This window comes from Sinocyclocheilus grahami, unplaced genomic scaffold, assembly GCF_001515645.1.
Source record: "Sinocyclocheilus grahami isolate Dianchi unplaced genomic scaffold, SAMN03320097.WGS_v1.1 scaffold108.1, whole genome shotgun sequence".
NCBI lineage: Eukaryota > Metazoa > Chordata > Actinopteri > Cypriniformes > Cyprinidae > Sinocyclocheilus > Sinocyclocheilus grahami.
The window spans coordinates 1,543,014-1,557,856 of NW_015505287.1; the positions used below are offsets into that span (position 1 = coordinate 1,543,014).

General features: G+C 36.5%; 1 protein-coding gene across 3 annotated transcripts in view; it reads right to left on the bottom strand.

Moving 5' to 3' along the window:
- The window catches only part of LOC107588849 (mitogen-activated protein kinase kinase kinase kinase 4-like), a 114,573-nt gene that overhangs the window by 13,531 nt on the left and 86,199 nt on the right, over positions 1 to 14,843 (bottom strand). For 2 of the 3 annotated variants that reach the window (XM_016277087.1, XM_016277089.1), the window contains 4 exons: positions 7,980 to 8,152; positions 7,772 to 7,889; positions 7,244 to 7,477; positions 653 to 770 (listed from right to left, as the gene is read on the bottom strand). In XM_016277087.1, coding sequence (XP_016132573.1) covers positions 653 to 770; positions 7,244 to 7,477; positions 7,772 to 7,889; positions 7,980 to 8,152 — 643 coding nt within the window. The remainder of the gene's footprint in view (positions 1 to 652; positions 771 to 7,243; positions 7,478 to 7,771; positions 7,890 to 7,979; positions 8,153 to 14,843) is intronic. The other variant, XM_016277088.1, reaches the window with a different exon arrangement.

Here is a 14,843-nt window from a genome sequence, read left to right on the forward strand (position 1 = left end):
ATACTGTGTATATATAGTATATAGCGGAAAACGAGAGCATCAGTGTGGCGAATATGTTTACGGCGAAACTGAAACCAAGCCGTTCACACAGAACACATATTTATCACATTTTCTAGCGGGGCATCTATCAGCGTTGCACTCGCTTATCGCACAAGAGAGCTGCATGTTTAGAAAACTATGTAAAATTAATGTAAGTTCAACTTTTAAAAAACATGTCTCAAGACTTTATGGCGGTTTTCCCCATCCCACTGCATCTCACGTTTTTAAATGAAGAAAGTACTCTTTGTGCTTGGTTTTCGGTCCTTTGTATTAAACTATACATACATGCATGATGCTGTTTTGTTTCTAATTGTTTAAGCAACTTTATTAATTATACAAGGTTTATAAACATTATGCACTTTTTTTCACACAAGATAATTGTGTGATTTTATTATGCTTTGAAGAAACGTGCATAATATTTTGTAATATATAAATATATATATATATATATATATAAAATAATAATTACAAAATTCAAATTTAGTTTTTCAGCCCTAATCAATATAGCAGAATGTCTATCGATAGACACTTTATATTGTCACCACAACATATATTGTCACAACAAGTCTTAGGTCTTGAAGAAATACTTGTCCATGACTTCAGAATGACTTACCCATATTGTTGAGGGTACTGCCACTGGAAGGAGAAATCTGTAGAAGACGTGGGTCGATAAATGGGGTAAAAGAGGAAGAAGACTTGTGTTTTTGCAGTGTGTTGCTGGACGATTGTGTCTGGAATGAATAATACAAAAAAATGAGACAAGAAATAGGGTAGAACAATTTAAGGTGATGCGTTTAAGCTTCTCATTTAAAATGTTGAAACTGGCTAGTCTCTAAATGATTTACTTAAAGTTCCTCATATCTAAACTTAACATAAAATTAAATGTAACTGATGCAAGTTGTCAATTCAAAACCAAACATGATATTCTGGTAACTAAACAGGAAGTACAGATGGCATAAAAGTTAGAAGGTTAAAGATAAAAAAGTAAAAGCAGCTGATAACAGTTCAGAACTTAAAGAGTCTGGGAAATCTTCAGACTCACAAGCACCTTTTCTTTTGATTTTTTTGTGGTCAGGGATGTTTAATGCAATTTTTCTTCAGAAGTTAACATTTATAAAAACTACTCTATGTAACTGCAGTGAAACAAATATGAGTAAAGTTTGATGACAACCTTTGCGAGTTAAATTAGATAAGGTGTGTGTGTGTGGGGGGGGGGGGCCTGTGTGCTTACAACGGTGGGCACACAGCTGTCCTTTCGAACCTTGGGACCTAATCTTAAAAGCAAAGGTTTACATAAATGTGCCTATGAAGATGTGTAGTGTCCCAAATATCGTACTTGTTGTTTTTAGTGCCCAGTCATTGTACTGTAATGTTTCAGTTGTGTGTTATAGGCTAATAGGGGACCAGAAACAGGACAAAAAACTGCCTATTACTTCTAAATTATGTTTTTTGATGTAAAAATCATGTTAACATTATAAGTGGACCTCAGAGAACAGTATAAAAATTAATATGAAAAAAAGCAGTTCATGATCCCTTTAAAACTTGTCTAATATTTTGCCAACATGTTTTAGCACATTCCTAGCATGTTTTAACATGTTGCTAGCATGTTTTTAACTTATTTTAACAGAAACACATGATGCAAACTAGGGATGTCAATGATTAATCTGCATTCGATTAATTGTCGGTAAGTGATGCAATTGATTAAAGCCATTAATGGTTGATTAAGCGGTTTCATTTTGTGGTACCTGCGGCTCATGCGCAAAACACATGCAAGCGGCTGTGATGGTGATGGTGCTGGATCTTTTGCGAAATTAATTCACTAGCATACAATTACGTTTTTAATATGTTCCAAACCTTAAAAGTACATTAAAACAGAAACAATACAAAGTTCTTTTGTACTGAAATGTAATAACTAAGTCATGTTTAATTATAATTTCCCCAAATATTTGGTTCATATCGGGCTTTGGGCTTTGACAGGGCTGCGGGACATGAGCAGGACAGATAAATATTAGGCTATATACAGGGGCGGATTTAGTGATTTTGGGGCCCCAGGCAAAATATAGGAAAGGGGCCCTATATATTTGCACACATTTACCTAGATCAGCCTTGAGGTTCCTTTTTTGTTGTGATGCTTGCTGCTGCACAATGGTGCCCCACAGTTGTGTCCAATGTTTCTAAATTTTTTGATGTACATGTTATTATGGCTTTCTTTCATGCTGTAGACCACGAAATAGCAATTGATTTACAGTTTTCACAAAAACTAAATAAATTATAAAATGATAAACCTCACAACTGAGCCTTTAAACCATTTTTTAAGAAAAGAGATGAGTCGGAAGTATAAAATATGATATTAATTTAAAACGGGGTTATGTGGGTGGATTTTCGCATTGGTCTGAACAAAAACTGCAGATGGGATTATTGAAAATGCACATACATTCTCTGCCAGCAGGAAGCGCTTTTGGAACATCAGAAATACAGCGGTTTCCCCGGTAACGGCTGTAAACAAAGCAGCGCTGCTCATAAACGCTACTTTATCAGATAAAATGAAAATGCTACCGAAACTTTTCTGAAGACAGTCGGTTCCCTTCAGAGATTCATTCAAATAAAAACTTTAATTAGTGAGAATGAGAAAAATATAGCCTATATTGAGGAGGAAAGTTCACTGAAGTGTTACCAGCGTAAGCCTGTGCGTCGAAGGCTGTCTAATTCTAAACTTTAAAATACATTTATTTTTGTTATTTTAACTGCAAATTTAAATGAAAATGAAAAAGTAATGAAATGGAAATTATACATTTACACACCTAAGGATTATATCAACCAAACAAGTAACTGCGTATGCGTCCTCTACTTGGGTCCTTCTCATAAATGAGTAAGTGGCATTTAAAACAATAAACATAATATGCACTGTTGCTCAATAATTAATTACAGCTTCAGATACATGATATTTTCATTTGCTACAAGCAGGATACACGAGAAGTGTGTTCAACTCAGACACGTAAACGGTTGTCGTGGTGATAAACACTGTAAAAAGCAACCATTCTCATGTCAGCGCTTAATGCGCATCTCGTATATGAAAATCATTTTCTTTTATTTTTTTTGAATGGTGTTTATTTAACCTTTTTTTTTTTAACAAAACACTGTTAACATAACTTTTACTTACAATATTGATACATGAAAAGTAAATGAATAAATAAATAAACACTAAGAAAGAAAGAAAAAAAAGAAAAAAAAGAAAAAAAAACAACAACAAAAAACACTAATTTAAAAATAAATACAAAAGTCCCTGACAGCACTTCATGAAAAGCATTTTAGGGGGCCCTTGGCTTTTGGGGGCCCAAGGCGGTCGCCTTCCTTTGCCTAATGGGTAAATCCGCCTCTGGCTATATATTATTCATTCCTACAACTTGTTAATTCGTTCCAATGACTTGTTAATTTGTGGCCACTGTCTATGTTTCTTTAATTTGTTCCCTAGAAAACCCACGATTTAACTAAAATGAGGGAAAGAATTCTTAATTCATGGCCACGAAATCTTTCATTTCCCCCCGCATGTTTACCACAGTAAGAGATACGAAAACAGTGATTAAAAGTGAACGACAATAAAAATAAACCTGCAAAATTAGAGGCCGAGAAAGTGAGGATTGGGGAAAAGAAACAATAAATAATATAAAAAATCATGGAAATTCATCACCAACTGGCAAAACAGAACACAAAGCCGCATATGGCTTTAAATGTAGGCTATCAAACGGCATAAATCCAAAAGCATGGTTACAACATAACATTTGCCTGCTAACCCATTATTTCTCTTATAAGCAAAGCTTGTGTCATAATACTCGCATTAAAATGTTTCATGTGAGCAGCTGTGTGTTTTGCACTGCTGGTGGAAACGGTTCTCTGACCGCACAGCATAGAAACATGCGCCACAGTTACGTTTGGGATCATTTTAAATGCCAATAATGTGAATTGCAAACATTGCGATTGAGTTTTAAAATACAACAACGAGCACCATGAAACCATTTAAAGAGGCACAGTCAGGGTCTCCTTGACGGGATATGAAACGGCCAACAAAGTATAAATGATCCGTAACTACAGCATGCTCGCTTCCATTTTATCAACAGATCATAATCATATCGCATTTTACAGTCCTGCTACTAGCCTTTTATTTAGAATAAAACCCCTTTAATTCGTGTGAAGAATTTGCACATCCTGTCATGTCAGTGAGACTGTATGCCACTGCAATATGCATTTTGCAGTATTAAGGTTAACAATTAATTGATTAATTGATCATTAATTTAAAGGCAGGGTAGGTGATTTGGTTCAAAAACATTTTTATTATGCTGGTTGAAAGTCTCTTCACATCTCGATAGCACTCATTAAGTTAAGTGGTTTAAATGTATTATATGTATTTATATTGTCTGTGGAAGGCGTAGGACCCAAAAAACTTTGTCCAATCAAAACATTCGGTCCGAACATTATGATAGGCTGTCCTGCCTGCCTGTCAAATATGTTTTTGCATACCTCTGCACACCCTGGATTCATCAGCGCATTCCAGCAAGAATGAAAGGCGCTATTACTGTAATATTATGCGCTTTGTACTGCAAAGTTTTGTCACCGGTGAATGAGACGTGAAGTAATCTGACAGGGCTGCATTCAATCCTCCACCAACGCCGTCTCTCGTCGTGTTGCAGGTTAGTCTCTGGTCTGCCTGAGCGCGTTCGTGTGTTTTCGGGGAGGCGTGGTTTGCAGAGTGATTACGCAGGGAGGGTGGGGATCTTGCTTTCAAAGCTAATGTGCTATCGCTAGTCTTTCCAAAATCACCTACCCTATTCTGTAAACGACGATCGATCATGGAAATAATCGAAAAATGACATCCCTAATGTAAACATACAATCACAAACTGAAACTCTGAGTTGCCGCATGTACCTAACATTTTGTGATGTTGCTTCAACTTTGCTTTTCAAACTGGACGAACGAAATGGCTAAGAAAAAGGAAAAAATATCTAGTTTCCCCATAATAATAGACACTATGACTACTAACATTGTTTTCAGTGATGTGCAACTTGCATATATTGGTTAACATATCAAAAAATGTGTTTTAGGGTTTCATGCTGCTTAACAATCCACTGCAGGGCCTCATCTGTGTGTTCCAGAATCTGGGACACTCTTTGCATCCCACAGTCAAGGGTGTAGAATTTAGTAGGGACGCTAGGGACATGTCCCTACCAATATCGAGCAACTACTAAATTGTCCCTAGCAATAATTTACAGCAATAATAATAGCAATAATTTCGAACAATTAAATATATGTATAGCCTATGTAACCACTGTTGTTGTGATTTAACACATTCATAAAACCTGCTATGTGCAGACAAGCAGAAGAGTCCAGAATATGAACTCAGCACACAGCACTATAAAGGCCCATTCACACCAAGAACGATAACTATAAAGATAACGATAAATATATAGTTCTAAAAATCGTTATCAATATTAAAGAATAGCAGAGAGTCCACACCACAGCTATAACGATAAAGGCACAGAGAAACGATATAGTTGGAATCACTTTCAGAACTATTTTTTTCCAGCTGTTGAACAATACAAACATTGACAGCTGGAGAATTTAAAGCGGCAGACGAGTGCGCACTTAGAATAAACAGACGATATCATCCGCTGGTGTGGATGCTAATATCCAAGCGATTAGTCGACAGAAGAGACAGACGGCTGCACGTGAGTGTCCTGCGTAACTAGGCTGGACTACTGCAATGCTCTTCTGGCTGGACTCCCATCAATCACAATCAAACCTCTACAAATGATTCAGAATGCAGCGGCACGACTTGTCTTCAACGAGCCCAAAAGAGCCCATGTTACACCTCTCTTTATCTCCTTGCACTGGCTACCGGTCGCGGCACGAATCAAGTTCAAGACGTTGATGCTTGCATATAGAACAGCCACAGGCTCAGCACCCGCCTACTTCCACTCACTACTACGAATTTACATCCCCTTCAGAAGTCTGAGATCCGCTAGTGAGCGACGCCTCGTGGTACCATCACAGAGAGGCTCAAAATCACTTTCCAGAACATTCTCGTTCACCACTCCTGGCTGGTGGAACGATCTTCCCACCCCTATCCGGAATGCTGAATCCCTGACAATTTTCAAGCGACAGCTGAAAACTCATCTCTTTCGAAGCTACTTGACTTCATCATAAATAAAAAAATAAATAAAAAAAATCTCTCTCTTTATTTATTCCTTCTCTTTCTAGCTTGTACTTATTTGAACAATGTCTAAGAACTTGGTATTACAACCACTTCTTGTGTCTGTTTGCCTCTTAAAGAAGAATCGCTTTATGTATCCCCCAATTGTAAGTCGCTTTGGATAAAAGCGTCTGCTAAATGACTAAATGTAAATGTAAATGTAAATATCGTTATCTTTATAGTTATCATTCTTGGTGTGAACGGGCTTAATGCTCTATCACTCTAAGGCTTATAATCAAAATTGTGTAATTATTGTCTGCTGAACATGCTAAAATAAAAAAACACTCTCTTTATGAATTATGAGTATGTTGGCTACCATGGGGGGGTTGCTGCTGACATGTCCCCACCTATGTCAAAAATCAAACCTACGCCCTTGCCCACACAGTGCTTCAAATTCATCTGCTCATCTTTACCACAATATAAGTTTCGACCATAATCTTTACTGCAATAAGTAACTTTCAACCACACCAAGGAACAACATTGAACTGCCTGAAATCAGAGATGTTACTAATTGAAATCAAATTCAAACTGTATATTTCTCAATATCACCATAGTCGCTTAAATGACTAATAGTTACATTTGGAAAATGTTAAACTCACATCAGACTCTTTGGCAACCAACTACTGTTCCACTTAAGACAAACTGATCTTCTCTAAATTCACAGATTCCCTCTGATTACCAAGTGAGGCTTGCGACCCGAAATAAGCAAAAAAAAAATGCTAGAAACATGCACCGATGAAAGGTCTGTTGTGTACTGCACCATCAACTGTATGAAAAGCTGTTCTTTCAGTCTGACAGATATTAATTTTGCTCTTGCTATGAATAGACCCATCGCTTGTGATGTCTTGCGTTTGGTGGGAAAATGACCTCAAAAAATAATGGTTTTGTTAGAAGCAGTCAGAATAGTAGAGCCCACAGGAAGACAGCAGCATAATTCAGTGCCAAGGGCAGGGGACATACCTCACTGACTATCAGCATATCCATGGGAATCTGGGGGGACATGGATGGGCTGGCATGACTGGATGAGGGGGAGGATGAAGGGGAGTGATGGCTCTGCTGGATGAGATCAGGCAGCAGGTGAATGCGGCCTGCATAGCAGTTTCTCTCCTGGTGGCTTTGACTGTGTGAAGGGCTCAAACCTGGACCTAGACTGGGCCCGGGAATGGGACGCAACTGCTTTCTCTCAGCTATGCTCTGGAACCAAGAACAGGGACAGTTCAGTCTGAACTCAGCTAAAAAGAGAACGAGGGCCTGAGGGAAGGAATGCTGTATTCTGTAGAAGTCATCAGCTTCAACACTTGACTCATTTGTTTCTTATCTTGCCCTGCTCTAAATAGTACATCTTTTTTTTTTTTTAGACAAAACATAACCCAAAATAAAAAATCAGCACAGAAATGATGGGAAAAATATGGAACACATGAAGACAAAATATGTGATATGATATATGACAATGAAATTGAGTTGAATTGAGAAAATTTGTTACAATACCTGTCTAACGATTAAAGTTACATCATTGCTAGGTGTGGTAGCTGGATCACTCTCTGATTCATCATGAACAAGCATGGTTTTCACTGACTCTGTTTCACCATTACTCAGCTTTGATGAGCTGGAGAGGAAAAACAATTCATCTTAAGATTTGTGGTTTCCTGTATGGTTTCCCGAGTAGTGTTTTAATTAATGGGACTGTGTCACATACCATGTCCTTGAGTCCTCTGCTCCTGAAGTGGATTCATCACCCTGCTCCTGCTCCACCACATCATCATCTACATCTGAATCTAAATCTTCACTCGATGAGGAGTAATCTGTCACCTTATGATGAGGTCGCACATCTTCCACAGCACATAGCTCCTTGGCCAGAGCAGTGAGAGCCTGGAGGTGTGGGAAAAGTTTACATGTAAGAGTCTTTGTCAACAGCACTCTTAAATTGATTCCTCTCTTTCTTTTACACTGAAAAGTTGCATTTATTGCAATAGGCTCATTCCGTGTCAAATCAACCAAATTTCAGAAACTTCCTTAGTTTGCTAATATTTTTTCAGAAGAAAGATATACATGTATAGTGATGAAATCCAAAATATTAAATGTCATGGATTAATATTTACTGAGTAATCCACTATTTTGTAGAGGGGGGTCAAAATGGCAATTTTCACCTGAGATTCAGAGCCAAATTACAGGGGGGTAAAAATTACTTCAGAAAGATGGCAGCATCATAATATTATTTTTACACAGAGATTGGTAGTTCAATTAGTAAAATCTGTTGACATTAGCAGTCTTTGTTACTTTTGTGCTAATGATGACCATTAAAAAATGGGGAAAGAGCACTTTTCATGTTTTCACTCCAAAGTTTGCAAGCCTGTAACTCAAGAAGTATTAAAGATATCATAATGTCCTTTTAGATGTTGGGTCTCAACAAACTTTCCTTTTGGCATCTTCATTTTTAAGACCCTATATGGTTTGGTTCCAGAGATATTGGAATTTCAATATGGCTCCAGCGGTAAATCATTAAACTGTACACATTTTCAATGGTAAAAAATCCAATGTGGGTCAATTTGCAAAAATATGATGCTTCTTTTCTTTTAAAGAGAAAGAATGTCTGAAAAACAAATGTTGTTTCCTTTCGTCAAAACAACTGCGTTAAACATACCTGTCTGAATGCCATAAATGTTATTTTTCCAAAGTTTGCGTGCATATAACTCAAGAAGTATTAAAGATATTGTCATATGATTTTAGATTGTAGTTCTTAATAAACTTTTCTTTTTGAATCTTCATTTTCAAGGCCCTGCATCATTCAGTCCCAAAAATATGGGCATCTCAATGAGGTTCCATTTTCAGATTGTTGAATATTCTCTATTTAAGTATTTCAGTGCTTGAAAACCAAATGTTGGTCACTTTACATACAGCTGATACTCATTGTATTTCAAGTGGAATGTCTGTAGAATAAGTAATGCTGAAATTAGACATTTATCTTGTTTCCCTCTATCAAATCAATTGTAAAGGAGTTTGAGTCTCATAGATATTCTTTTTTTCCAAAATTTGCATGCCTGTAACTCAAGAAGTATTAAAGTTATCTTAATATGATTTTAGATTTTGGTTCCTAAGAAATTTGTCTTTTGGAATCTTAAATTTTAAGGCCCTGTATGGTTTAATCCCAGAGATATTGAGATCTCAGTGCAGCTCCATGTCCAAATTTAGTATCCTACCCATTTTCAATTGTCAAAAATCAAACATGGTTTTGTGTTTATCTTGTCATCACTGTTGAGAATGCAAATAATAACCGTAACCCAGGGTTTAGGAATGTACAGTGTGACACGTGAAAGAATGAATGACCAGGACTAATTGGGATTAATTGTTAACTCTAGGTAAAGTATGAACAGTGTGAAATGCAAAATATCATTAGGGTTTAGAATTACCCAGTGTTAATTATTTCAAGTGTAAGAGGCCTTCAATGTTTGAGGTACTATCAGTGATTCTGCTAAATATTTCCTTTCGCAGTAGATACTACTTCGATCTATAACTGCTTCACATTTTATAACAATAAAAATAAATTCAAATAATTAATCCAGCTGGGGTAAATCTTGGTTTATTGATGTGAATGCAATGTGTGGCAAAAGCAACCACACTTCTCTATGAGGCGTGGGATTTTATTAAAACGTTACAATACTGCATGCTTAAACTCTTGGTAGCTTCAGAAGCTGTTAAACTGAACAAAATCCCTTCTTCCAAATACCCCTGATTCAAATATAGAATCTTCTGAATAGACTACAGAGAGCAAGGTAATGTGCCTCAACTTGACCATTTCAGTGAAATTTTAGCACTGTGTTCTATACATATTGTTTTGATAGAGGGAAACAAGATACAATTCTAATTTCAACATTATTTATTCTTCAAATATTGTTTTTTAAATTAAATAAGTATCGGCTGTATACAAGTGTGTGAACAACATTTGGTTTTCAACCACTGAAAATGGGTAAAATTCAACAATCTGAACATAGAGCTTCATTGAGATCCCCATATCTCTAGGACTGAACGATGTAGGGCCTTGAAAATTAAGATTCCAAAAGAAAAGTTCATTAAGAAATAAAAATCTAAAATCATATTGCGATATCTTTAATACTTCTTGAGTTAAAGGCACGCAAACTTTGGAAAAATAATATTTATGGCACTCAAACAGGTATGTTCAATGCAGTTGTCTTGACAGAATGAGATACATCTATATTTCCAACATTATTTGTTTTTCAGACATTCCTCTTTAAAAGAATATAGTCTCGTATTTTTGCAAATTGACCCACATTGGGTTTTTGACCATTGAAAATGTGTACAATTTAACGATTTACCCCTGGAGCCGTCATTGATATTTCAATATCTCTGGAACCGAAACATGTAGGGCCTTAAAAATAAAGATGCCAAAAGGAAAGTTTGTTGAGACCCATTAACTAAAAGGGCATTAAAATAGCTTTAATACTTCTTGAGTTACAGACATGCAAACTTTGGAGTGAAAACTTGAAAAGTGCTCTTTCCCCATTTTTGAATGGTCATCATTAGCACAACAGTAACAAAGACTGCTAAAGTCAACAGATTTTACTAATTGAACTACCAATCTCTGTGTAAAAATAACATTATGATGCTGCCGTCTTTCTGAAGTCATTTTATTACTCAGTAAATATTAATCCATGACATTTAATATTTTGGCATTCATCACTATACAAAATTTGAGCTGGGGAAATCTGGTTGAGTTTACACGAAATGACTCAATAATAATTTGTAGATTACTCAGCCAGGAATGTTGATAGGGCCTAAAGATGCGTCAGTATGGAACTTCTAAGAGGCCATGCATAATTTTTTTCTTTATTGTTTTCTCGTAATCACAACAATTTTCTCGTGATCTTGACATAATTAGTTCTCCAAGTTACACAACTGCAGAGGGCCATCTTCGTGATTGCTATAATTTGTGTAGTTCATTACTGACATTATTAAATATTAAATTCTTGAATAAATATGATCATTTTGCTTGAAAGTGTATCCGTTATTGTTACGTTATTACTGCTGCACGTCTCATCAGTTTCACATTTACAATGACATATTTGCAATCTGTGTTCTTATTTTTAACTTTTATTGATAATAAATGTATATTGATCAGACATGTGTATCATTTAGCTCAGTGATTTTATAGCCTACAGTGTTGTAGCCTAATCTTTTGTATTTTCTATATTTCTTTGTAGGAAACCACACACACAATCACACATAAACACTCTTCTTAAACAGCATCCCAAGCTTGTATCGCACATGATATCACAGCCTATCCTAAATGACTAATAAAAATCACAAACAAATTATAATATATTATTATACATAATTTTATTTCAAACACATGAGGAAAATAAAATGAGTTGAATCCAAGCAGCTTAAGATTTTTAGAATAGGATAGTTCTTCTCTATATTCTTCTGCCTGCGCTTGCGGTGTTGAATGCTTTGTTAGACCTTTTAAGAATGTTAATCACACAAATAAAATGTTTAGCGTAGCCTAACTCTGGAAAAATAAGCAGTGTTTGATTAGCCTATTTTTATTTTATTTATTGCAGACGTTATTTGAAGCAAATTTTGCTGAAATATCCACAAGAAATAGTATAAAAGCACACGGTTATCTGTCGAGATGCGCCTCAAAGGGGACATTCTTAATGCCTAACGTGGCTCAATGCATTAAGTGAGTGTAAAACACCAAACTCTGTAAACACATTATTAATAAATTATACTGTGTACAGACGAGTCCAGGATGCGAACGCAACTAATTTTTCTTATAATGGTTTTCTATGGGCTAAATGTTTAACACGTTAAGACGCATTGCGCTCTTATTATGGGCTCATTTGTTTGTAGAACAATGTACATAGAATGCTTTATTAATGATGTGTTTACCGAGATTGGTCTTTTAAAAACACTGCCTTAACACATTAAGCCATGTTAAGTGTTGTCCGTATGGTATTCTATGGGAGGAAAACACTTAACGTGTAACTAAACGCATTGTGTTCTTCTTATGGGCTCATCTTCTTGTCTGTACATAGTATGAATTAGTAATAATGTGTATACTGAGTTTGGTCTTTTAAAAAAACACTCTCAATTAACGCATTAAGCCAGGATAAGCATTATAGAATGTCCCCGTCAAGGATGCGTTCGTTACTATACCAACAGTAGACTCATGATGCATTGTTGTTGTTTTTTTTTTTTTAATCAAACAATCATTGAGTACCTTTACATGGACAAAACAATCCGATTTTAACATGATTAAGACAATACTCTGATTGAGAATCTACCATGTAAACAGAGATTTTTGATTATTTTAAAGGGGTCATATGATGCGATTTCAATTTTTCCTTTCTCTTTGGAGTGTTACAAGCTCTTGGTGCATAAAGAAGATCTGTAAAGTTGCAAAGACTAAATTCTAAAATCCAAAGAGATTTTCTTTATAAAAGTTAAGAGTCAGCCACACTTACCTAAAACGGCTCGTTCTAACACGCCCCCACATATCTACGTCACGATGTGGGAAGATTTGCATAACGCCACCTAAATGTTCACGCAAAGAAAGGCAGCATAACTTTTATTCTCGCTGTAGTATTGTTGTTGCCGCCGCCATGTCGTGAAGGCGCTGTGTGTTTCGTTGTGAAACCGAAACTACTTTGTTAGGCCTTCCAAAAGAGGACGATATGGCTTCGTAATGCCTGGAGCTGATCCGTGCTGGTTGCTGAGGAAATACAACAACTTTGCGCTGTGGATCACTGGATCGGCTTTCTGGATCGAATCCGCCGGCCGCGCCATTCTCAACCTCGCCGCCTCTGCTCACTCTAGCCCTCTGGCCATTCCTCACTCTAGCCCCCTGCCTCTGCTCACTCTAGGCCGCCATGTGTGATGCTGTGTTTCGTTGTGAAAGCGAAACTACTTTGTTTGGCCTTCCAAAAATGGACACGACTAGAAATCAGTGGTTAAGTTGTATTTACAACACTGTTCCAGAACACTTCAACCCAAATATTCAGATGTGTGCAACACATTTTATGGAGGACTGTTTACGGATACTGGTAGAGTAGACTACAATGCTGGCTGTTCTGACTCACAGCCTGTAAGTACGTTTTTTATATTTAAAGAGTTTTTATATTTTATATTTTTTATATTTAAAGCGAGTTTTTTGGGCAGTGTAGAGTAGGGCTACACGTCATGTTACATGTCCTTACATGTCCTCTCGCTCGGATTACAAAAGGAATAAACCACCCCTTACAATCCGATCTCAATTTTAATCAGATCTGGCCAATTCAATCCGATTGACGTGGTTACATGTGACTTTTTAATTCCGATTGTGCTTCTAGTCCTATTACAATCGGATTATTAGGGTCCATGTAAACGCAGCTAGTGTAACATAAAAAAAAAAAAACAGCAAATCAACATCTCAGCAAAGTCCCTTTAAGGCAAGTCATTTCACTCGGTGGCCATCTTTGAAATACCTCTCGGGCATGCAAGTGAAGCTCCTATATCTTTGAATGGGGAAACATAAAACTCTCCAAAACGGTTCACCAAGCTTACGATTAAATTTCATATTTGAAATCACCAATGAAATCTGACAACAACTGCCTCATAATTGTTATTTCTTATGCTCAAATATCATTAAAAAAAATCTTATTTTTCAGGCTAGAGCAGCCAATGGGCATTCGCAGTCATGAGCACAAGTTGAAGAACGCTGCCTGTTTCAATAGGAACCGGAGCTTCTGACCGCAGCTGCAGTGACACGATAACTTTACAAATCAACGATTGGCTCTCTCATTTAGAAGGCAGGGCTTAATCGCCATATTGGGCATTGCACTTTGTCCCATTCATAAGTATAAGGAGTGCACAGTCTTCCTATATATAAAGTCTTTGATCTCTGTCTCTGCACTGCAACTTGACATGCCTTGCCAAAAAATAAAAAAAATTAAATAAACTTGGAAAAAAACAAGGTTAAACATGAGGTCTAAAAGTTTATAAAAAAAAAGTGGTGTTCACTTGAACAGAAAACATACAGCTATTCAAAAAGATCCAAGTGCAGTAAAATCAAATATCTCAATACAATATGTCATACCTGTAAACTCACAAGAGGTCAAAGAGGTGACATAGTTCGGAATATTGGTATATGATATCCCATCATGTAAGCAAAGTAACAGTGTTTACAAGGTGTCTGGTTTCATTTCTTTGACATGTTCAATACATAGCCTGTGTGTAGCCATGATTTAGCTCATAGTCAGAGCAGCTATCTGTAGCCCACTTATAGTCAAACCTGATTCACTGTAGTTTTTGGCCAGGCAGCACATGAGATGGTTGATATCCCATCATGTTCGCAGTGTCAATAAAATCTACAAAGATATAAGTGTCATTTCATGACATGGTCTATATGTAGCCACGATTTAGCTCTAAATTGGACGGGCTATTGAACCGTGACATTTTAGTGAAGGGAGCAGATCGTAGTTGATAGTGATCCGTGACTAGGCCTACGGTTCAGCACGCATGTGTTCAGAGGATTAATTATAAAATTTAATAGAGTAAAAGTTTT